The sequence below is a fragment of the Syngnathoides biaculeatus genome, chromosome 16 (assembly GCF_019802595.1).
Source record: "Syngnathoides biaculeatus isolate LvHL_M chromosome 16, ASM1980259v1, whole genome shotgun sequence".
Taxonomy (NCBI): domain Eukaryota; kingdom Metazoa; phylum Chordata; class Actinopteri; order Syngnathiformes; family Syngnathidae; genus Syngnathoides; species Syngnathoides biaculeatus.
The window spans coordinates 20871597-20895966 of record NC_084655.1 but is presented as its reverse complement, the minus strand read 5'-3'; the positions used below and the strand labels follow the sequence as shown (position 1 = coordinate 20895966).

At 45.6% G+C, this 24370-nt stretch overlaps 4 protein-coding genes across 15 annotated transcripts in view; 2 read left to right on the top strand and 2 right to left on the bottom strand.

Annotated features, from left to right (window-relative positions):
• The window catches only part of LOC133514180 (uncharacterized), a 140602-nt gene extending 138381 nt beyond the window's left edge, over positions 1-2221 (bottom strand). For 7 of the 9 annotated variants that reach the window (XM_061845631.1, XM_061845633.1, XM_061845634.1 and 4 more), the window contains exon 1: positions 2086-2114. The gene's annotated coding sequence lies outside the window, so the exon portion shown is untranslated. Of the gene's footprint in view, positions 1-2085 lie in introns of all 9 variants that reach the window. The other 2 variants (XM_061845626.1, XM_061845628.1) reach the window with 2 other exon arrangements.
• Positions 1293-5208, top strand: ccdc43 (coiled-coil domain containing 43). 2 transcript variants are annotated; one of them, XM_061845640.1, is made up of 6 exons: positions 1293-1350; positions 2175-2398; positions 2650-2746; positions 3003-3138; positions 3421-3476; positions 4772-5208. In XM_061845640.1, exons 1-6 carry the CDS (start codon positions 1308-1310, stop codon positions 4957-4959), a joined length of 744 nt encoding a protein of 247 aa, XP_061701624.1. In that variant the 5' UTR covers positions 1293-1307; the 3' UTR covers positions 4960-5208. The 2 variants fall into 2 exon arrangements, with proteins under 2 accessions (XP_061701624.1, XP_061701625.1); XM_061845641.1 differs by lacking the exon at positions 1293-1350 and adding an exon at positions 1687-1703.
• A 722-nt stretch (positions 5209-5930) lies between these two features.
• On the bottom strand, positions 5931-12344 carry moto (minamoto). 3 transcript variants are annotated; one of them, XM_061845619.1, is made up of 8 exons: positions 12186-12344; positions 11576-11659; positions 10889-11034; positions 10713-10817; positions 8849-10166; positions 7360-7488; positions 7099-7276; positions 5931-6158 (listed from the first exon to the last, which is right to left on the bottom strand). In XM_061845619.1, exons 2-8 carry the CDS (start codon positions 11615-11617, stop codon positions 5968-5970), a joined length of 2109 nt encoding a protein of 702 aa, XP_061701603.1. In that variant the 5' UTR covers positions 11618-11659; positions 12186-12344; the 3' UTR covers positions 5931-5967. The 3 variants fall into 3 exon arrangements, with proteins under 3 accessions (XP_061701603.1, XP_061701604.1, XP_061701605.1); XM_061845620.1 differs by having other exon boundaries at positions 10889-10974; XM_061845621.1 differs by lacking the exons at positions 8849-10166; positions 10713-10817; positions 10889-11034.
• Positions 12345-12768: 424 nt separating this feature from the next.
• fzd2 (frizzled class receptor 2) lies at positions 12769-17296 on the top strand. Its single transcript, XM_061845653.1, has one exon. It carries the CDS (start codon positions 13391-13393, stop codon positions 15023-15025), a length of 1635 nt encoding a protein of 544 aa, XP_061701637.1. The 5' UTR covers positions 12769-13390; the 3' UTR covers positions 15026-17296.
• Positions 17297-24370: the final 7074 nt, after the last annotated feature.

The window sequence follows — 24370 nt, the reverse complement described above, 5'->3', positions numbered from 1 at the left end:
TCATGAGCGACACCCGGGAGCTGCTCGGACGCTCAGTTGATCGGGAAGACGGAGGAATACTTCCATACGGCTGTGTATGGAAGTATTCCTCCATTTTCCCGATCAACCGATACTGCTATTGCTTCATCAGATGAGGATAAATCAGAGAAATCAGCTTTAAAAATGCACGACGTAAAGCGAAAGGTGATCCGCGATATTGCATGCAGGTTCACTGTACTCGAAATAATACCTGGTCAGGTTTTGCCGTTATAAAAGCATCAAGAGCAGGAGGAATATGAAAGTTATGATGACAGCCCGTCGTAGTCACGAGCGGAAGCAAAATACTCGACGGCGAGGACACGAAGGTGGCGCGTTTCCACTCGGCGGCATCCCCGCGGCCTCCGACAGAAGCTTCACACTTCATTACTGCAACGTCGGTGGAGTGTGAAGCCATGATGTGGGAGCGGTGGGACTGGCTGGGGGTATAACTTGGGGTGTAATTAATAACCCCCTACCTCCCAGGCGCCACTGACACATACACACACACGCACACGTCCCGGACCCCTGTGCGCAAATCGCTTTCTGGAAGCGGAAATCAAGTCATTCAAACGGAATCAATGAATATTTTCCAAACAGCTGCGAGGTGTCGTCCCAGCGTCAAATGAACAAGGGGCCCAACAAACAGCTGGCGGGCCAATTTCTTGCCCGACAGCTCCGCTTACAATTACACTTAAACACGGCGGATGTGATATACGAGTATGAAGCAAATTTCGCCCCAAGTCGCAAACATGAGGGACATCCACGCGGCGTGCAACCAAATCCAAAAGGAGAAGCTGACTTTGACAACGACGACTTATTTGTGTGCTCGACTCCCCCCTTGTGGCAAATTGCAGTCAGTCAGTGTCATGCACAGCTCATATTTGGGCTTCAAGGCAGTTGCATAGGATGGAAAATCCAATTTTTTTTAAACTTTTCCCATCTATGCAAATAGAATCCACGGAGTTCCAAAAAAATGTGTGTATGAGCAAGCTGTTGTTATTGAAATTACATATTGACTGTCGCACACAGTTTCCGCACTTCTGGCATGATATGATATACCAATCAAAATACCCGAGAACTGTTTTGAATATGCAATAGATATGCAGTATATAATGTCTCCTTTAATTTTCAAAGTAACCTTCGTCTCAGCTACTCCATTCATTAATTGTCATGTTGGAAACTCGTAACGGATGACTTTCTGGTGCAAAAAAAAAAAAAAGTGTTTGACTGCCAGCAGCTCACTGAATGGAAAACAAATGGCTGCTTATTTTTAGGGAATCAACATTTTAATGAAAGCAGCATTGGCAGTCTGGCTGTGCTTAAAGCTTGAAAGTGAGTGCACAAGTTCAGTTTGTGTGCAACAATCAAAACCAGCCATTTTCAATCAGCCACTGTTGGGGGGCCGTGGGGGGCTCGTGGCACAATCCCAGGAAGGAAAGATTCGCGTTTTTTGGACGATGGAAATTGAATTAATAAGCATCACAATTATTTTCAGTCAAAATAGACAGCCATAGAGATTGTAGTTTTGTCATATAAAAAAAAAAAAAAAAAAACAATCAAAAGGATTAGGCCCGTTGTTGGGTAGTATTAAAATAATCACAAAAATTAAACAGCACCAAACAAAGAAAGGCTTGAACGTGTGCTTTCAGTATTAATGTATGAGACTGATGCACGCAAGTCAAAATGTTTGTTGATACGTTATTTGAATACCTCCCATCAATTATGCTTAATTTAGCATATGCAGAACGACGAATGAGTTTGTTTTGTTTGCCTTCAAAGTATTTTTGACATGTAAAAATTGTTTGCAGTGATCTAAAAGTAAGAATCAGAAATGTAATGCGGTTGTATGTCATACACCTTATGATGAAGGAACACAGGTGCAACAAATGTCAAATTCCATCAGTCATATTTATTTGGATGACATCTATCACTGCTGGGGCTTTGTAAATGTTTTTCTTCGAATTACACCACCTGCTCGCTAGTGTTATGCATTAGCAACTTCTAATATATTGTCAGGACAAGTGTTTTTATTTACATTCGTGATTCTTAATAAAAACGTGACATTACCTGTTTGCGTCGTCACATCAAGGCTGTCGGGACAAAATTCCGACAGGCTTCGCTGTACGGTACTTTATCGTCTCATCTTTTTCTTACAGGCACGAGGGAGGGCAGCCGCATGCCGGTTGAAGGACCTCGAAAAGCCAAGATGGCCGCGCCCTTGGCAGACGCCGGGGAGTTTGAAAATTGGCTAAATGAGCGGCTAGACGCGCTGGAAGTGGACCGCGAGGTGTACGGCGCCTACATTCTGGGCGTGCTGCAGGAAGAGGAGAACGACGAGGAGAAAAGAGAGGCGCTTCGAGGAATCTTATCGGCCTTTTTGGTGAGCTAGCAACGTCCTCATGTCGCACGTAGCCAACATGACAGCTGCTGCCTCACTCCGCCGGAGCCTGTTGCTATTTACGGGAAGCCCCAGTAACACAAGCCACATAAGTAGATTTTGAAATTCTTCTCAAACCAAACAACCCCGATCCCGTACTTTTCCGTGTCTTCGGAACAAACAGACGATAAAACCACCTGACTCTGACAATCTTGTGTTGTTCTTTGTTTTGGCGACTGTCCTTAATTGCGCAGGATGAAGAAGACACGCTAGAAGATGTCTGCCAACAGATCATCAAGCACTGGACGGAGTACTGCAGCCACCCGGCAAACAAGCGAGACTCCGGAGATGGTAGTTTATAAATATTATGTAGATAAATACCTAAATAACACACAGACGTAACGCTTTACAAGAAGGGGCAGTGCAAACAGACATCATATCTTTAAATCCCATATATATGGATATGCACAGCTTGCATCTGTGCCCTAAATCAGTGCCAGATAAACAAACACAAGCACAGATTAACTCAAGTTTGAAATGAAAGTTGAAACCAACCTCAGTGATGACAACGTGACTACTTTTTTGGTTTGTTTGTCTCCCTGGCCAGTTGAGGTCCAGGCCATCGCCAGCATGATTGAAAGGCAGGCCCAGATTGTGGTCAAGCAGAAAGAAGTGTCGGAGGAGTCCAAGAAACGCAAGGAGGCCCTCCTGGCGCAGTATGCCAACGTTACGGATGAAGAGGAATATCCTTGATTGAGCAACTTCAAAACTTCCCATTATTAGGCATTGTTCTTGTCGTTTGTGGCCATGAAAATTGGTGACAAAAGTAAATTTAAGGTTTGAACTTTGTTTGCCTTTTCAAAACACAACACAGCTCATCACTGTTTACAGCCGTTTGCCTTCAGCTGCAACCGGAGGCCTAGTCAAGACGGAGGGAATAATGAGCATGAGCAGTTTAATTTTTAATATTCACGAACCAAATAGCAATGTAAGTGAAAACAATTTTGTTCCCTTGACTAAATCACTGAATGTGAAGAAGAGGAATCGGCAAATGGAAATGTCATTCCTGGACAGGACAAGTGTATCCTTTCTGTGGCAATCTCTTATTTAAAAAAAAAAAAAAAAAAAGGTATTTTTCAAATGTATTTTGGTACATATAAATGTTATTCCTCACTATATAGAAGAACTCTGGTATCCAAATTATTTTTCTTCAGGCATATGATTTACCGATATTGACGTATCGTCTTTGTTTTAAAGCCATTGGACTTTGTTCGCTAATAAATGAGAAATATTCTCACTGCGCAAAAGTTAAAATCAAAACTGGATTCATGACGTGCACGCTGACCAGTTTTCTTCTCACCAAAACGCACGAGTGACTCGGAATGTTTTCTAAATGACAGATTTATGCACATGCTAGTGAATGAGGTGCAATGTCTTTACCAGATAGAAATACATTTGTGCCACCGGGATTTGAATTTGAAATGCCACAGAAAATGGAATTTGAATTTGAAATGTAATCAAATTTTCAATAAGTTACGACAATTCGCTGTCGGAAATTCACCGTCTGTGCCACTAGGTAGGGTGACTTAAGGTCAGAACCGAGAAGCCAGCCAATCACAGTTACGCTTTCTTAGTATGTGAGTTCACATGACACCCAGCCAATCGCAGTTACGCTTTCTTAGCATGTGATGTCACGTGACTTAAGAAACCGTAACTGCGATTGGCTGGGTCTTCGGTTCTGACCTGAAGTAACCTTCCTCGTGGCGCAGACGGTAAATTTCAGACAGAAATGTAGCCGGTTGAATTTCATACAGAAAATTGTCGTAACTTATTGAAATTGTGATTATATATCAAATTCACATCCTGGTGGCACTAATTTAATTCCGTCTGGTAAAGACATTGCACCTCATTCACTCGCGTGTGCATAAATCCGTCGTTTAGATTGAATTCCGAGTCTCTCGTGCGTTTTAGTGAGATCAAAACCGGTGCATGTGACATCACATGGACTTAGAAAGCGTAACTGCGATTCGCTGGCTTCTCGGTTCTGACCTTAAGTCACCCTACCTGGTGGCACAGACGGTGAATTTTAGACAGCTAATTGCCGCCGGTTGAATTTCAGACAGCGAATTGTAGCGACTTTTGAAAATGTGATCACTTTACATTTCAAATTCAAATCCTGGTGGCACATATTTACTTCCATATGTCTCACATGTTAAAAACTGGTATGAGTGTACCTAGCTTTCAGAATAATGCTACTTGTTTGAAAAAGATGATATAACAGTTGGGCAACGCGACCCTGAGCGTCTCTACGGAAGATTTCTGCGCACGTGTTTTGCCTCCCCGTTATTGTGTCCTTGACCTCCGCCGGCGTGTCAGCCATGTTCAAGAACACCAACGTGGAGGAGGTCCTGAACAGGCAGAAGCAAAAACGGGAGCAGGCCCGCGAAGATGCCCAGAAGAAGAAGGAAATGGACAAAATGCAGCGGGAGAAGGACAAGCTGGCCAAACAAGAGAGGAAGGAGAAGGAGAAGAAGCGCACACAAAAGGGAGAACGCAAAAGATAAAGGCTGGGAGAAAGGACATTGGATGACGTGGGAAAATGGGTGGCCACGTTACTCTTTGGGGGAGGGGTGGGGGGGACATTTTGGTCATCGTGTTCATGTGTAGGAGCACATTCAACTGTTAATGAGCCCATGTGACCTTGTTGTTATCGCGCTATCATAAAAAGATGCGACAGAGCCGAAGAAGGAAAAAAACACTCGCCGGTTTGAAATGGCGTCTTTTTAAAGTAATAAACTTTTGGAGCGTTTTCACTTTGCTTTTAATTTTTGAACGTTTCAGTTGTACCAACATCTAACAGTTGGAGAAGTTCTTTGGGAACATGATCACGAACAGTGTGATCATAAATAACATTCAAGGAACAAAACGAAACAAATACTGATAAGGCACATATCAAGTGTTGTGAGTCAGCGAACAGAACAAACGCGATTTCTCCAGAATTTAAAACTTTTCTTCCTATACTTGCCTTGCCTGACCGTGTCTCAGCTCGGCTATTTTTGACACTTCACTGATGATAGTGTGACGATAAGAGTAATTAAAATTACTTTGCAGTATATGGGGAATTAGATTTAAGTTTTTAAAAAATTGGACTTCCCGCCAAAGTGGAACACGGCAGAATATCTGCATAATTTAGAGAAAAAAATCTGGGTGGAGTAATTGGAAATATGATTCAAACAGTGGCGAGGAATAATTGTTGGGGAAGTTAACCCAATAAATAACTTCAAAGAACTCACATAAATAGTGTTATTTAAATACGACTGTGACGGAATCTAAATCAATTTCGGAAAAATACTTGATTAAAGATGGTCATTTATGTTCGGTTCTCGAACTTACGCCACAACCCGAGCTGGAAGGTCTTAATTTGCCCGTCTTATTTTCCGCAAGTTTCTAATTTGATCAGTTCTGTGAATGTCTGTCAAGTGGACTGTACGTTGCTCATTTCATTACCGCGTAAATGTGGGCGGGTCGCTGCATGCGTGTGTATTTGCTCCCCTGTTTGCGTCGAGGTGGTTCTAAGGCCCGCTAACGGAAGCGGGCATAGAGTGCCACAGCGCTGCGCAGAGCTCCCTGTTGGTGCGGAGGCGGTCCTCTGCCCCCCCGAGGGGAGTGGGCATGGTCATCTGGAGAGCGCACCAAAGGCCCGCGCGGAGCTTCCTGGTGGTCACGGCAAGATCCTTCAGGGCGGTGACCAACTGCGGGAGGTCTACGAAACAACAAGCCAGCGATATAAAACGGGCCACAGTTTGCCCTGTCAACTGTTTTTCTATGGGAAACAAAAGAGTATAACTAACTGTGTACAATTTAACCATGTTGACACCTCTAATGATATCTATATGATGATGATATATATATATATATAATTGTAAAATAAGTAACCGAGTTAAAAGAAAAAGGAGGAAAAATATCCATAAAAAGTGAAATGGACAGTTTTAACACTTGAGTATCCATCCATCCATCCATTTTCTTGTGACATTAAATTACATCCATCCAGCCATTTTCTTTGACGCTTATCCTCACGAGGGTGGCTGGGCATGCTGGGGCCTACCCCAACTGTCAACGGGCAGGAGGCGGGGTATGCCCTGAACTGGTCGCCAGCCAATCGCAGGGCACATGGAGACAAACAGTCGCAATCACACCTAGGAGCTATTTAGAGTGTCCAATTAATGTTGCATGTTTTTGGGATGTGGGAGGAAACGGGAGTGCCCACCCGGAGAAAACACACAAGGCAGGGGGAGAACGTGCAAACACCACACAGGAGGGGCCAGGATCGAACGCGGGCCCCAGAACTGTTAGGCCAACGCTTTACGAGCTGAACGACCGTGCCGCCCACTTGAGTAGAACTACTCTAAATTTTGTGAGCTTCTTCGCTGCTGTCCCTTTTCAACGAACCACAAAAAGTCCAATTAGCAAACTCCAGAAGAATCGTTTAATCGTCTTTTTTTTGATGGAGCCTTTATTTCTCATGTGCTGTCTTCCATCATAACGCTCAAAATTTTGGAAAAAATGTTTGAATCCCCAATAAAGGAAACCACAGTTATTCCTTTGATATGCTCAAGTGAGTTGTTTTGCGATTTGCCGAGGTGTCAAGTGATGTCTGTGAAAATGGAATTTTTCTCTACTCTGAAGACGTATCTTGAATTTACCTTTGTCCTCTGCGAATGGAGTGCTGTGCCCCTGAAGCTGGGACACGTTGGCCATCTCCTCCCGGTGTCCCCGCAGGACGCAGGATAGAGCGCGTTGATGATTGTTCAGCACCAAGCGCACGTTGGCATGGAGAGGAACCTTGCACTCACACTCTATTTTGTACAAAATCCATTCCACCTGCAACATACCCAACGCAACACGCAAATTAGACCTCTGCTGCGATCGGATGTTTCTCCAGTAGGCTTGCTCGGTGTTCTCACTTTGGCCAGCTCCTGCCTCTGATTAACAATGAGGCAGTTGATTCTCGCAGAGTCGCGCGGAAGTGCGGCCGGGCACGTCGCCGGCGGAGTCCATGTGCCAGGAAATGATTTGGCGAGGGTGACCTCAATCTGAAAATGGGAAAACAATTGTAATCAGGCAAACGTTTACGGAGGCGCATTGTTCTGTTTGGACCTTTACACAGTGGAGCCTCAATTTTAGGGGGTGATTATGATCTTTGATTGAGGTCAATTAAAGATATTGGAGTGGAATTCTGATGGGTCAAAATGACACTGTGGGTATTAAAGTGGTGCAACGGATATGTAAAATAGAGTTTCAGATATCCGTAACTGCGGGTACGGTATCTGTAATGACAAAGTCTATTCACATGAATGCCAAAAGATATGGAATTTTTCCAAAAGGAAGTTGCGGAAATGATAATTGTGGATAGGAAGAATGTCGTTTGTGGATATCTGAAACATTCAAGGTTAAAAAGGGTGCCACAGAATTTGCTTACTGCAGCTTTATCGTGGTTAAAACTTGTTTGAAAACTGCAGGTTCCGCTGTTAGTAGCCCAAAAGAGCCAAACCCAGACACGTGATTTGACTGAATGAAAAAAATAGCTGGGGGGGGGGGGTCTGGGGGCTGCAAGCATGATCAAAGGATGATCAAACGACGATCAAAGGATTATCACCAATTTTAACGTGCAAGTTTTAAAAATCGTATTATGAATTAAATATATCTAGTACATCTATAAATAAATGCTATTCTGTTTTCAAAATGTACACAATATGATCGATCATTCATTATTTAGGTGCATACTTTTACCGCAATTCAAATACAAATTCAATAAATAAAGTTGAATTCAGATTTGCATCACGGCACGCAAGCGTGCTTTCATAGCGCGTATATCGTATTCGTTCAAAAATGTTTTAATTTCTTGTTTTAGTAAATGACTGAAACGCATGAATTTGACAAAAATTATTAACGTCATGTGTCGTTATCAGTAAATAATCCAGACATTTTTACAAGTAATTGCTTCTGAACTCCCACCTCGTTATTGTGGTTTTCGATCGATTTTGCGAATAAAGTCGCTTAACAGAGTGGTAACTTCCTTCTTTCCAACCGTATCAACGATTTCTCGTTCCATCCAATCCCATCAGAACTTATTTTTGACACATCTATCAATTTCTTTCACTCAAGAGGCGCCGTCGTGTTCACTTGAAAATGGCCCCATGATCTGCCTTGTATACAACAAGCGTTTTCATTGGTCAGGAGGAACACATTCGACCAATCAACAGACGCGTATCTAATCTTCCACCTCGCTTGCAAAAGTTTGGATTCTGGCACAGGTTACGGTTGGAAAATTGCAGAAAAACTGAGAATATGTATATTTTTTTAATCAATGCAATTTAAAAATACGGAATTCCGCCTAGAAACGGAAAAATCACATGCAGCCCTTTCATGCAGCTGTCAGTTTTGCGAGGCTACCTGCTTCCTCTCCCTTTCCAGGTGGCTTAACTGCTCAGAGCATTCATCCAGGTAGAGGTAAAACTGGAACATAAGTTTCCCGGGATTAGTTTCCAGGGAAGCTGCCAGAGCGGATTCCTTGTCTTTAGAAGTAGCCCCTCCGCGGTGAGCCTCTGAGCCTTTGAGATGATACAACGCCGTGGCCCCATTCCCAGCCACGGCAGCCGCCGGAATCATGTCAGCAGAACCGCTTCCGTCAGGTGTTACGTCTTTCTGAGACCGGGAAGGCAGTTGAGCGAAACTTCTAGGGTTACTGTCGAGACGGGGCGAAAACGGCTGCATGTTCCCCATGATGTTTTCTTCGTAAAATCTCTGCATGCCGTCCAGGTGATCAACCTGTGGCCTCCAGTGCGTCTCCGACACACAGGCGGTGGTTTTCGGCCTCTCCTGAACGCAAACAGAAATCATCTCCTTTTGCTTCTCCTTCTGTGGCTTCATCTTGGACTGCCTCTGTTTGACGCCGAGGTTGGAGTACCGTTTTTTATTGATACATTTTTGATAACGGTTTGGGAGGCTTGAAATTGCCGAGCCGGGCTTCGTTTGCTGGAAATACGGAGCGCTTTCATTTTCCGGCCCCAACATTTCTTGAAAATCATTCTGGTTAAACGCCGGTTTGACATTTGGGCCCCGAAATTCTCTCTCCTGCGGTTTTTCACAGAACATTGGCATTGCCTGGCTGGGGAATTTCCAACGCTCAAGTATGCTGTCTTCAGGGTATTCTGTCTTTGCTTCCATATTTGGAAGGCATCCATAATATCCTTGATCAAACTTATCACTCATCAGACATTGCAAACCACTAACCAGTTGGTTCATGTGTTCCGGCATGCCCTGCTCATTATTATCAATAGGATTCTCACTCATCCAGCTCCCGTAAATATCAAATGGTGGTCCGCTCGTCTTGTTTTGGAGCTGAAAGATACCGCTGAGTTGAGGGAAGTCGCGATCCGCTGAGTGCCAATCAGCCGACAGGTCGTACTTGCGTCGGGGTGCCTGTGGTGGGACGTGGTTCGGCACTTTGGGAATGGGAAGACCCGGTGGCAGTTTCTTGTCGCGACTGTCAAATGGATCTCTGTCTCCGTTAAGGACACCGCCAATATGCCAGCTCGGATTAGCAGAAATGCCAGTAAACTGCTTCTTCTCGTTCACGGACTCCAGTTCGGATTGAATAAAACTCTCACCGGGTACACAGTTAGGAAGCGTATCGTCTGATTGAGAATACTGTAAAAAGTCTTCTCTCAAAGTCTTGGATGACCAAGGACTGTTGACAATAGGTGGCTTTCTAAAAGAAATCACAATTGGATTTGTTATAAAACAAATGGTTGACCCTCAAAATTAAAAAAAGATACCATAGAAGATTGAGCAGAAGGAGCTGAAATATTACTCACTGAAGTATATTACTGAGCTACTGAGCTATTTTCTGGTTTTATACTTGGGTGACAGGTAAAAGGTGACTGCAACTTCATTTAACAACAAAATTTACATTATTTATAGGTTCAACCCACAGTTTTCTTCAGTTAATAAAGATTCTATGTAACGGATGAATTCAATCCAGTTAATCCCTGTCAGAAAATCTTTTTGTTTTACGTATAATTTGGCAGTCGACCAGTGCAAATTGCAATGACGCATTGACTGATTCAACACAAATTCGTCACATAATACATTACTAGTATATTATATCTGTGTTGCTAAATGAAAAATCAAAACCATAGTGGATTGTAATTCAGATAATGTCACCCAAGTACTGCAATGTACTACAAACATCAAGTCTTAACATATGCAGTGTAGTATTTCTGACCCAATTGTACTCGGTGATACATTTACATACCTACGATTGCAGAAGCCGCTCTGCGTATCATCACCTTCATCCAAAATATTGGACACTAAAAACTGTAAATCAACCTCCTCAATTTCATTTTTTTCAGCATTGTTCCTTGAAGAGAGAGAACCACGTGATTTAAAAAAATACTTGACATTTTATTTTAAACATGTAAAGCACAATACTTGGTGTTCAGTGGACAATTCATGAGTTCAGAGGGATCACTGTGACCACCGGGGGACCAGCGCTTGAACTCCGCCGCTCCCTTTTCCTGAGGATAAAAACCTGGCTCGGAAACTGAGGCGTTTCTACCGCTGCTATTGACGTTAACCTGTTACAAGTACACAAAATTCACAACCTTCTTTCAATTTGCTGAGAACACATTAGTTTTCTTTTTTTTTTTTTTTTTTTTGAGGGGGGGGACCTTTAGTATACGTTAAGAACATTTTCACAACGATAAATGTAAATCAACACGTTTCTCAATAACTAAAACCCCACTATTTTTCTTAAAGACTATTTTCAACATCTCAATTGGGTTTTGAGGGCGAAGATAATCCACCCGATCCATTTTCAAGGCCGCATATCCCGGTTGAGGTCGCGGCAGGTCGGAGCCTATCCCAGCTGACTTTGAGTGAAATGGAAGCGACACCCCCTGAACTGGTCGCCAGACAATCGCAGGGCAGGTATCGACACCATCAGTGAGTGGGAACTGAACCCAACACTCCAAGCACCAAAAACAGGCGAGTGTACCACTACACCATTAATGACTGCCAAATGTAATGGCGAACATTAATGAGTTATATAAAACTATTGTGATCTTAATAAACCTTTGAGTAGTCACTGGCGTGTGCGTATTACTTGTGAAAACTTACCTGCCAGTGGAACGTAGAAGCAGAAATCTTGTCAGATGCCATTCTGTTGAAATTCGGAACGGTGCCGTCAACTTTATCCGATTACTGATCAGTCAGAACAAAACAATTGTAGTTATTAATTAATTTCACATGGTCAACATCACAGTTGTTTTTACCAGACAATGATGTTAATTTAATTACTGTTCTGTACATATCTTATCTTTTACAACTTTTTGTTTAGGAGTGCAAAACAAAAATTTGACTGCCAGGAGGAGATGAAGTACAAATACAGGAAAACGTTGACTCTTGTTAAAGAAAGAAATTGTATAGAGCACATAACTCCTGTTTTATGTGCTTTTAAGTTAACGTGCGTACTTAATGAACCAAATATATCGCTTGAAAGGCATTTTTAGAAATGCAAAACAGTGTTTTTGATGAGTGAGTCATGAGTGGATCGGAACTGTCCATCTCACAAGGAGAACACTCGGGTCGCCATATTGTCTTGATTTATGGCCAGTTAAGAAAAAGTCCCAAAGCGGCCCTGGTCATCCATTTTCGGGCAATATTAAGACACACTGACCTCGCAAACACATGTATCCAACAGTTCGAGAGCAATTTACACTGAACCTACCTTTACGCTTTAGGCTACATCAAATTATCGGGACGTCCTAAACTTTAGTGGCGGAAATATAGCAGAGTTTCTATTTTGTCACGCCATCCCCCTTCTCCACTGGCAGGTAGATGTCTTTGCTCTCATTGGTCAATCCTGACGTCCAATTAGCATTAAGCAGATTTGACAAGCGCATAGTAACGTCTGCTGAGCATTTGAAATACGATCTTAAGTATTAATAATTTTCACCAGCAATTTATTATTATTATTATTATTAGGCACCCCCAACAAAATTTACAAGTATTTTTACAACGAAATAACGGACGACGTAAAAAAGAGAAATTGTGTGAATCGAATTGTAACTTCCGAATTTCAAGCCACTTTTAACGACAAGATGCGTCGGTTGAAAAATTTTATTAAATTTAAATTACATTTCTTAATAAAAGATATTAGATAACCTTACAACAAAGTTGGTTACTGGAGTGCATGTTAATTTTTACGTTTTTTTTTTTTTTTTTTTTGATATCCTGCAACTTTTAAAGCTCTGGGGTTTTTGTTTTTTGTTTTTTTTGGGGGGGGGGTGCGCGGGTGTAATATTTCAGTAATTGAATAGAATTGACAAAATTGTTGATGCGGCCCGTGCAGACGACACGAACACTAGATGGGGACCTCGTCCACCCGATCCACGCGCTGACAAACTCGTAGGTCTGGTTGGGCCACGCAATCCAGCTGTTGCATCAAAAGTTTGGCGAGACGGCTACCGATTCCTATGAATCTCTTCAAAATAAAAGAAGGACAAATTCACCAAAGTCTCTACACGTCTGGGTAGCCGTCTTTTCGAGTGAGTACGATTACCATAATCGATTTTACTAACCACCGTAGCATCCGTTGCGCTTATTTCGGGCGAGGTATGTGCAAATTGTGCTTCTTTTGTCGAACGTGACCGCGTCACCTTTATTTTGAACGCGTCTAGCGGAGGTTTGACTTCTCGTTAAAGTGAAAGGGCTGAGAGAAAAAGAGTTTAGGAAAAGGAAAAAGTTAGCCAGCAGCGCTCCGAGCGAAGAGCAAACACAAAGAGGACGACGCTCGTCTATGAGTGATCAGGCTTCTTCTTCTTCTTCTTCTTCTTTTTTTTTTCCTTTAAACATTTGATATCATTTGAGTCTGCTTGATGAGGCTTTCCATTAAACCCTCTGACTGAAGTTGCTGTCTTTAAACTCGGCGAGATGATTTTGTGCGGCACTCGGTTTGTCCTTTTCTTGCCGTTTCTGGTGACATCAGCTCAGTATCAAGGAGAGAACGGAATTGTCATCCCGGAGCATGGATTTTGCCAGCCCATCTCCATCCCCCTGTGCACGGACATCGCCTACAACCAAACCATCATGCCCAACTTAGTGGGCCACTACAACCAGGAGGACGCAGGGCTGGAGGTGCACCAGTTCTACCCGCTGGTGAAGGTACAATGCTCCCCCGAGTTGAAATTCTTCCTGTGCTCGATGTACGCTCCGGTTTGCACAGTCCTGGAGAAGGCCATCCCGCCTTGCAGGTCCATCTGCGAGAGGGCCAAGCAGGGCTGCGAGGCCCTCATGAACAAGTTCGGCTTCCAGTGGCCCGACCGGCTGCGCTGCGAGAACTTCCCCGTGCTGGGCGACGGTCAGATCTGCGTGGGACAGAACGACTCCTCCGCTGCCACCGTGCCTCCGTTGCCCGTCCCGAGCACCCAGGACCTCACGGCGGTCTCCGGCCACGACAGGCCCTTCCGCTGCCCGGCCGCGCTGGCGGTGCCCCCTTACTTGAACTACATGTTCCTGGAGGAGAAGGACTGCGCCGCTCCGTGCGAGCCGTCCCGGGGGGGCGGGTACATGTTTTTCACCGAGAAGGAGATCCACTTCTCGCGCGTCTGGATTCTGGTCTGGTCGGTCCTGTGCTGCGCGTCCACCTTGTTCACGGTCACCACTTATTTAGTGGACATGCAGCGCTTCCGGTACCCCGAGAGGCCCATCATCTTCCTGTCGGGCTGCTACACCATGGTCTCCATCGCCTACATCGCCGGCTTCTTCCTGGGCGACAAAGTGGTGTGCAACGAGAGTTTCAACCCGGATGGCTACAAGACCGTGGTCCAGGGCACCAAGAAGGAAGGCTGCACCATCCTCTTCATGATGCTGTACTTCTTCAGCATGGCCAGCTCCATCTGGTGGGTCATCCTGTCGCTCACCTGGTTCCTGGCGGCGGGGATGAAGTGGGGCCACGAGGCCATCGAGGCCCACTCGCAGTACTTCCACCTGGCGGCCTGGGCGGTGCCGGCCGTCAAAACCATCAGCATCCTGGCCATCGGGCAGATCGAGGGCGACGTGCTGAGCGGCGTGTGCTTCGTCAGCCTCAGCAACCTCGACCCCCTGCGAGGGTTCGTCCTGGCGCCGCTCTTCATCTACCTCTTCATCGGGACCTCCTTCCTGCTGGCCGGGTTCGTGTCGCTCTTCCGCATCCGCACCATCATGAAGCACGACGGCACCAAGACGGAGAAGCTGGAGCGCCTCATGGTGCGCATCGGCGTCTTCAGCGTGCTGTACACCGTGCCCGCCACCATCGTGATCGCCTGCTTCTTCTACGAGCAGGCCTTCCGCCCGCACTGGGAGCGCAGCTGGGTCGGGCACAGCTGCAGGAGCCTGGCCGTCCCGTGCCCGGCGCAGGCGGCGCCCCGCATGACGCCGGACTTCACCGTCTACATGATCAAGTACCTGATGACGCTCATCGTGGGCATCACCTCCGGTTTCTGGATCTGGTCCGGGAAAACGCTGCATTCCTGGCACAAGTTCTACACCAGGCTGACAAACGGCAAACACGGGGAGACCACCGTGTAGGATGAAGGGCCCGTCGCCAGGGCTGGTGGGCGGGAGGGGCGCGTTCTTCGGTATTCCCAGCCGCCGAGCTCCAAAGCGTTTGCGTTCCGGTGACGAACCGCGTGCCGGATTAATGAGGCCCGAACGGGACGGCCTGGCTCAAGGAACGCACAACAAACATGGCCGACACCGGCGTGTGCAAAAAAAAAAAAAAAAAAAAAAACGCTCAGCTCCTCTTCTTCGGCTCCACGAACCAGCAGCGCAGAGGACTTCGCGTGTAATTAAATCACAAGTGTAAATAGTATTTGTAAAAACATGAAATGATATATTTGTATTTAAAAAAAAAAAAACTAAAAAGTATACGTCTTAACTGTCAAGTTGTCACTTTTGGACTGCAACAAAGGCAAATATCTCACCCCCCCCCCCACACACACACACTTTCTTTTTTAATAACTTTTGTAATAATTTGATTTTTATGTAAAAAAAAAAATGTCAAAGAATTTCAAGTTCAATCAGCAAAATGTACAAATAGCCCAATTAACATTATTACTGTATGTAGTCACTTTATATGAAAGCTACTATATCCTCTTGTGCGATTATGCAACTAACATAAACGATCATGTTACTGTGTATTTTAAAAAAAAACCTAAAAAATCGGTCAGAACGTTTGCAGATATGAATTGCCCACGACTACGATGTCATGCATTCATTCAGACTTCCCCTTTTGCTATTTTCATTTCTCTCGACGTCCCCCGGGAGATGCGCTTGTTCTTTTCCAAAAGAGAACATCACCGCCAATTAAAGATAAAATCTCGCCTTTCGAATGCGGGCGGGCGGGAAGCGTCACTCAGCGGCGCAATGGCGGGCGGACATCGAACGTGGCACGACTTGCCTCTGCGGGCTAGTAAAATAGAGTTATGCCTCGTGGCTGTACATAATAATAACATCAGTGTGCACGCCACCACCTCACGATTAGACAACAAAAAAATCTGAGAATGTGATGTCATAACGTTTTGAGAATTGCGCGGCGTCTTAATTATCTGCCGCTGTTGTATTGGCAACCAAACTGGAAGGAATGCTTGACATCGACGAGGGCAGTCGTATAAATTTTGGGCTCCTATCGTGTATACGTTGTATAAAATGTCAATATTTCAGCTGTTGAATATAAGAAGAACCAAAGTTGCTATGCAAATTTAAGAGGCTTTTGTACAAAAAAATTAATGCATTGTGACTGGAAAATAATAATAATGTACGGAAGTGTGTTACTGCTACACCCACATTTTTTTTTAAAAAAGGTCATGTTTCACATTATAATGTGAATAGTTTCACGTTATAACGTAGATTCGTTTCACAGAATAACGTAGAAAATAAATCAATTTTACCCATTACACATTATAATGTAAATCGTTTTCACATTATAACGTAGATTCGTTTCACATAACGTAGATTTGTGTCACATAACGTAGAAAAGAATAAATTAATAAATTTCACCCCTTTACCCATTACACATTATAATATCAATCGCAACCACATTATAACGTGTAATTAACCACATTATAATGTGAAACGCGAGGTTTTTTTTGGGGGTGTAGCAGCAATACACTTCCATAATAATGCGCTAACAGCTAATGTAACATTTCCATTGCATCATGTATGTTGAGTATTCGTCGTACTTTTTTTACACTTGTGTTTTTGTACAGTTTCCTACTCAGCTCTCTGAGGTCATGTTGAACCACAATATGTCGAGTGCAAATGTGAAGATGGTCGCACGTTGGCCTCATAGTTCTGAGGACCCGGGTTCAATCCCCGCCCTCCCTGTGTGGAGTTAGCATGTTCTCCCCGTGCCTGTGTGGGTTTTCTCCGGGCACTCCGGTTTCCTCCCACATCCCAAAAACGTGCAACATGAATTGGACACTCTAAATTGCCCCTAGGTGCGATTGTGAGTGTGGCTGTTTGTCTCTATGTGCCCAGTGATTGGCTGGCGACCAGTTCAGTTCAGTGTAGGCCGCCTCCTTCCCGTTGACAGTTGGGATAGGCGCCAGTGCTCCCCGCGACCCTCGTGAGGATAAGTGGCAAAAAAAATGGATGGATGGATAGTCAAACTGTACAAAATTTATGTAGCGTATGATCGTCCAAATGTTCTCTTGGATAACGAGCCCGAAAGGCGGCCATCTTGTTTTTGCAGAATGGGGTTGCGTCTCCGAATACAGACGGGACCTCCAAAGTCCACTGGGGAATATTACCACAATGAAGAGAAGTTAAGTACTGTATAATAAAGTAAAACTACTCCAATGTACTGTTCACTGGTCATTGTCACGCTGTTGTTAGTCAGACGAGCGTCGCGGGTTTTTCGGTCGGGGGGTTCGAATCCAAAAACCAAAAACTTGCATCCCAGGTTCATGGAATACTTTAAATTGTCTATGGGTGGGACTGTGAGGGTAAATGAAAACGTCAAACATTGGAAATATAACCAAGGGCGGCCATTCCAAACAGGAAGTTCCAGTTGATTTTTTTTTTTTTGGGCTTGCTGAACGATCTCGCAATCCATGAGAACGGGGACCTCTCCAAATGGTATCTCGCCTCGCACATAACACCACCGAGTGCAAAAAAAAAAAAAAACCACCCCCTTTTGTTCAAGAGGCCGCGGTTAAAACAACACCGGGATCGTCTGGCGAGAAACGCCCGCGCCATCGGATAGGCGTGAAAGCGTTCCCGCCTGCCTGTTTGTCGGAGGGAATATAAAAAGACGAAAGAAAAACAAGGTGGTTTCAGCGTTACTTCTCCGGTGCCAAGCTGGAATCCCCCAAGCTGTGCTCTTCGCCTCCAGTGGAAGCATCTCGGCGTTGATGTGACGAAGCCGACGTGAGTGTGTGTGCGTATTTGGCTGCTGGGAAGCTGATCCTGGGGCCTCGCGGGTAGGGAGACCACATGGGGGGGTGCTCCGAATGTACCATTGTGTTCCTGGCGTGGAATCGTATTAGTTTACCGGGCAGGCTTCGGCGTTTCTATACCTTCTCCTGTGACCTGCCGGACAAGAGCGTCTTTCTCGAGTTCTTATCTCTCCAATCTGGGCTCGGCCGCAGATGGCCTGCAACAACAGACGGTTAAGACTCGATGAAAGGTAGGAACAGACACTCCGAGGGGAGGGAAGAAGAGTGGCGGCGGTGGGGGGGGGGGGGACGCATAAATCGACCTGTGCCTCTCTTTCTCACTCTCTATTCTCACCCCACCCCGCCCTCTTTTGCTCTTCTCTCCGCTCAGATGAATGGAGGGAATGCAAGTGAGTCAGTGGAGCGGCGCTAGGCCTCGGCCTCCGGTGACAGTCAGTCTCCAGCGCGCCGCTCACTTCAAAGTGCTGCTGAAACCTGACTAGCTCCTTGTAAACACCGCCGCCCACCCCCAAAGCCCCCCGCCCGCCCGCCCCGCTTCCTGCGCTTAACTCAACTTAATGGCTGGCTTGTTTGGCTTTGCACCCAAGCAGAGAGGCGAGCGAGGGAGCGGGGAGAATGGCTCGGGGGAGGGCGCCAGGAGGGATTGTCTCGGGGTGAAAAAAAAAAAAAAAAGACGCCGGGGGCTTGGAGAGCCCGATGGAAAACCTGCGTTTGCAGTGGACGTCGAAGGGGGGGGACACACGCGCCCCTGCCTGAATGCCAGCTTTCTTCCCCCTCACAATGAACATAACGTGGCCTGGAACTTGGTATACGGTCCGTTTGAAAAAAGAAGGACAAGTAAACCTCGTGCTTTGCAGTCCTGACATTTTGCAATAATTCTTTGATTCATATTTTAATTCAGCTAATGCAAATTCATATTAATCTCTCCCGGATAGAAACTTTTTTTTTTTTTTTTAATATTTGAATAGTGTAATTGAATGGGCACGGTGGGCTCAGCTGGTAAAGCGTTCGCCTCACAGTTCAGAGGACCCGGGTTCAATCCCGGCCCCGCCTGTGTGGAGTCTGCATGTTCTCCTCCGGGCACTCCGGTTTCCTCCCACATCCCCAAAACATGCAACAAGAATTGGACAGTCCAAATTGACTCTAGGTCTGATTGTCACTGTTTGTCTCTATGTGCCCTGCGATTGGCTGGCAACCAGTTCAGGGTGTGCCCCGCCTCCTGCCCGACGACAGCTGGGATAGGCTCCGGCCCTCCCTATTACCCTTGTGAGGATAAGTGGCTAAGAAAATGGATGGATGGATAAAATTACAATACAGTCAGCTGGGGGAACCTCCAAAAATACGGGTTGAACTTGTAGCAAAATATTAACTAATCGCACGGAAAAAAATAAGTAGGGCAGTCTTGTCTCACCATCTTCTTTCGTTGCTGTGATCTTGAAAGATCGAGAAAATCGTAAACAAAGTCATCCGTGTATTTCTCGCGTGCAGCGAAGTGTGCGCACAAAATGCATTTTTTTGTTTTTTTTCCCCTCTGCTCTTCCTTCCTTCCTCTCCACATCGGACAAACCTGGCACGCGAACAAGCCTGCGTTCACTTTCTAATCCCGGCGTACTCAAGTTCTTTTGTCTCCGTCCAAGAGGGGAAAAATAGGCGTGCGTTCTTCTTCCCCGATGATGTTGATATTTCGCCTCAAAAAAAAAAGGTTATTCGCGCGAGGCCTCGAAACATCTGGAAACGGAATCAGATGCTTTGCCGTTGACTCATCCAGGTTGCCGTCTGGCGGCGTCTTGCAGGCTCGATGATGATGATGATGATGATGATGGAGCATCGCCAAACTGCGGACGGGATCGTTCACGCGGCCTTCACTTTCACGTCGACACTCTCTCCTTTTGGGGGCCGGTCGTCTCCCGCGTCCCTCGGCTCAGACGTCGGCTTCCTGCACGCTACGTTTCGCTCGCTCGAGGGCAACAATGGACAAGCCGGGCCCGGTCGGGAAGAATGCTCCCCGAGACCTTTGTCGCGATGCGGCGCCGGATGCGAGCAGAACTTCTCGGAGAGAGGGACGGACGGGGGGGGGCTGCCCTTTTGCATTATCCCGCTAATATCGGGCTCGTGCGTAAGGTGGGTTGAAGACAAAGGGAAAGTGGGGGAGGGCAAGGGGAGGAGGGGGTGGGGGGGGGGGGGGTCTCGCAGACGTTTCAAGCGGGCCTGTTTCTCATCACATCCTGGCACGGGCTCAAAAAGAACTCAACCTCTGCACTCTGGATTAGTTGCAGTCATACATTATGACGAACCATAGGGGAGCAAGCGGAGATTTTCCAGAACACATCTATCTGTCCCGCGTGACCTTGAAATCTCCAAAGGAAGTCCAAAATGTTCCCCCCCCCCCCCCCCCCCCCCAGCACTCCTCTCGACGCGTTCCGATGGCTGCCGTGGAGAATTGGGCTGAGCTCAACACGCTGGCGCATCACTTTTTTTTTTTTTTTTTTGCCTCTGGCCGCCACAGGCTAACCGCGAGGAAGGATTGCGATACGGCCGCGCAGAGCTCACTTTCTGAAATGTTCAAAATGTGCGGTCAGCCTAAATACCGCGTCGTCGTAGCGTCCAGACGACGGGGAGACGCTCGCTGGCAGCGGGCGGGTCGGCGAGACCTTCTCCCTCACAAGCGATGATTGACATGTGCAGCTTCGGTCCAAATATTTATTCCCAACATTCTGATCCATTCATTTCGTAGAATTTCTCTTGGCTAACAAGTATGTTTACACTGCATTGGGCCTTTTTACGACGACATTGACTGCAAATCACTGCCCCGTCATTTTCGGCCTACAAGCGTGTTGCTGTTGTGTTACTGGCGTGTCTCAGTGATATTTACTGGTAAGTTTTATTTTAACCGGCCCTGTTAGCATTAGCGCTAGCTTTAGCGCAGCGCTACACGTTAGCACTTGCATTAGCACAGCGTTAGCGCTAGCATTGGCGCCACACTAGCTCTTTCTGTGTACCGTCTTTCTTTGTAAAAATCTCGTGTTTCAAACCAGGTTTCAATGTGGGCACTTGAACCGAACTGGTCGTCAGGCAATCGCAGGGCACATAGAGACAAACAGCCGCACTCACAATCACACCCAGGGGCAATTTAGAGTGTCCAACCACCGTGATTTCCGGACGACAAGCCGCGACTTTTTTCACACACTTTCAACCCTGCGGCTTATGTGGTGATGTGGATAATTTGCGCATTTTTTTGGAACGGGGCACTCGAGCGTAGGTAAGAATGAGACCAGTGGAATATATATGCCAAGGAAGTGTATTTTACCGGCCCTTTTAGCGCTGTGCTAGCATGTTGCTGCTGTGTTACTGGCGTGACTCAGTGATATTTACTAGTAAGGTTTATTTTAACCAGGTCTGTTAGCGTTAGTGCTACCTCTAGCATTGGCGACGGGCTAGCTTTAGCATTAGCGCCGTGCTAGCTCTTTCTGTGTACCGTCTTTCTTTATAAATATTTCTTGTTTTAACGTGGGTACTTGCGGCTTTTACACAGCTGTGGCCTATGTATGTACCAAATGGTATTTCCTTTACAAATGTACTCGGTGTGGCTCTGTAGGCCGGGAATTACGGTAACTTTCGCTGTTGCCTCAAAGAAATCAATTCAGGAATGCTCGGCTTCACCTTGCCAAGTGCCGCAAGTGTATCATTTTCAAAACAAAGTCTGTTCCTTTTCTTTTTTTTTTTTTTTTTTTAATTTTTCAATACACAAAATGGATTGCTCGCAAGGATATGTTGTATCAAACAGTGCGAGTATCGTCAAACCTTTCCGCGTTTTGGAAATGGCAAAATGAGCGTTGTTGTTCTGAAGAGTTGTCACAAATCAGAACGGGGGGGACACGTTTGTTATTGTGGTCGTTGTTTCCAAATGTTCTTGTCGTCGTTTACCGCAACGCCTCAAAAATGAGAACTTTTCATTACACAACCTGAGCAGTTTCTCGGTTCATCCCTCCCGTGAAGCTAAACAATGTCGCCGAATTATTAAAATCGCTCCTCAAAATGGTGCAGCTCCATTTTTGCACTCCTGGCAGCAAAAAACACATTAAAAAAAAAAAAAAAAAAAAAAAAAAAAAAAAAAACAAAAACCAGACACATTGCTCAGTTCAAATCCTTTGTCTTAACGGAGTCTGGCATCAGCTGTTCTACTTGCGCAGGTATGCCTAAAAGAAATTGACCGCATTTCAAGCTGGTGATGTTATCAGCATCAACGCGTCTTCCGCCATATTGTCTCGATAATGAGATCAACATGTGGGTCACGCCTGAGCTTTAATAATAATTGGAGTGGGCTCACCGCGGCCTTCCTTTCTCCACTTTGCTTTTCCTGGTGGCTCATTTTCACGCCTCGTGCACACCATTTGGCTGCTATTTTATTGCACTGGTGGGCTGCTGGGGGGGGTCGGGGGGGGGGGGGGTCCGGTCTCCCAATGGCGGAAAAAGTATCTGGCCCAGATTGTTTAAGGGAAGGCTGTGCATGTTATCGTGCAAGAAGAAGAAGGACGACTTCAAGAGACCCTCCAGCTGCTAAGCCGAGGTGCCGACAGCTGCCTGACAGATATTTTGGGAGCCCGGAGCATGCCTGGGATAATAATGGGCTTGATTGGGAGGAGCCTTTGTGTGTGCGTGCGTGCGTGCAGGCGCTGGAATGGTAAACGTGCAAGCAGATACCACAGCGCCGACACATGTCTCGAAAGTTCCAGTAGCAAACCGGAACGCAACGAGGAGGCAACCGGTTGCAGCGCCGCGCAATGAAAGCCTTCTGCGGTGACGCCGTGTTTGTTTTCAGCAGGTCGAAAAAGACAACAAGATGCCATCGTTGGGGGATATTTAGGGAAGGATTTTGGTTGCTGGAAACGTGCCGACGCAGCAAACCAAACAAATCACGCCAGGGAAAAAGTTGAAGGCCGCGGCGACATGTTATTTTTAGGGAAAGTCGGAATATTACATGAGTAAAGTCATTTTCCAAGAAAAAGAAATGTTAGAATTATATGACAATAAAATCAGATGAAATGTTATGTTTTTTCCAGGTAAAAGGTTCAGTTCAGAGAATGAAAAGTTGTATTTTTTTCCTGAGAATTTTCAAACATTGTTTCGGGAAAAAGTTAGTATTTACGAGAATAACTTTACATTTTATTTTAGTTAAAAAGGAGATTTTTATTTCCTGAATTAAGATGTGATATTAAGGAAACAGTCAAAAGATTGCTTACAAAAATCTAATTCAATTAAAAAGAAAAAGAAAAAAAATCTAAAATATTTTTAATTCGATTGTTTTCATGAATAAATTTGTAATATTACACAAAAAACAATTTATGATCAGTTATTTATTTGAGAAATAAAAAAAAAATCATACTACGAGAGTAATGTAGAATGTCCGCCCCAACCGGCCCAAAAAAGCAGTAATCTACCCCTTTAAAAAGTAGGCACATAAAAAAATTGAAAAAAAAAATCTTCCTTCTTTTGTCTCGAAAAATATACAATATTACAGTATCAACAAACAGTACTTGCATTTGAATTCTACCGTAATTCCCGGCCTACAGAGCGCACCTGGAAGCCTCACCCAGTACATTTGTAAAGGAAATACCATTTGGTACATACGTAGGCCGTTGCTGTGTAAAAGCCACAAATGCTCACATTGAAGCCAACATTCAAACACGAGATATTTACAAAGAAAGACGGTAAACAGAGAGTTTAACGCTAGCGCCACCATGCTAACGCTAGTGCCGCCGTTGTGCTAACGCTAGCGCCACTGCCGCGCTAACAGGGCCAGTTAAAAAGAAAAATCACACACACAGCAGTAACATGCTACGCCAGAGCTAACAGGGCCGGACCGGTAAAAGTCACTTCCTCGGCACATATATTCCACCGGTCTCACTCTTACCTTTTCCGCTCGAGTGCCCCCTCGCGGCCGTTAAAAATGCACAAATTAGCCGTATCGCCGCGTAAACCGCAGGGTTGAACGCGTGTGAAAAAAGTTGCGGTTTATAGGCCGGAAATTACGGTAGTTGTGGTAACATTTGCAACACGAATTCCCGTACTGGCTTCCCAGTAAACTGGACTCCCATTGGTCCATGTGAGCCACCTTTGGTACACCTATACATGCAAGGAGGTAACCCAACCCAACACACACCGACACACACGAACACAAAATACTGTAATCCGGTATGCTGCTATAATTTCTCTCCCATGAACGTCAGCGGGGGCCCGAAAGCTTTGATGATGACTTATTGAGTAGGCTCCTCTCTGGCGCGCGTGCCCCCCTTCTCCCATTCCACCCCCCACCTCCAACCCCACACTCCCCAAGCCGTTGTTTAAATGGAGGCCCTCCAAACAGGCTTGTCTGAGGAATTTACAGCTCTGGCCCCGTCCAGGAGTGAGAGGAGGGAGAAGGCAACGGGGGGGGGGGGGGGGGGGGGCCACACTGCAGCCTTGTCCCGACACAGCC

Coding starts and splice junctions, on each gene's coding strand:
- fzd2 (XM_061845653.1), top strand. CDS start 13,391: ATGATTTTGTGCGGCACTCGGTTTGTCCTTTTCTTGCCGTTTCTGGTG.
- ccdc43 (XM_061845640.1), top strand. CDS start 1,308: ATGAAAGCAGCATTGGCAGTCTGGCTGTGCTTAAAGCTTGAAA. Junction 2,399..2,649: donor GAATCTTATCGGCCTTTTTG/GTGAGCTAGCAA, acceptor TTAATTGCGCAG/GATGAAGAAGACACGCTAGA. Junction 3,477..4,771: donor CATTCCTGGACAGGACAAGT/GTATCCTTTCTG, acceptor CCGGCGTGTCAG/CCATGTTCAAGAACACCAAC.
- moto (XM_061845619.1), bottom strand. CDS start 11,617: ATGGCATCTGACAAGATTTCTGCTTCTACGTTCCACTGGCAG. Junction 11,035..11,575: donor CTTCTACGTTCCACTGGCAG/GTAAGTTTTCAC, acceptor TACTTGTAACAG/GTTAACGTCAATAGCAGCGG. Junction 7,489..8,848: donor TGGAAAGGGAGAGGAAGCAG/GTAGCCTCGCAA, acceptor TCCCATTTTCAG/ATTGAGGTCACCCTCGCCAA.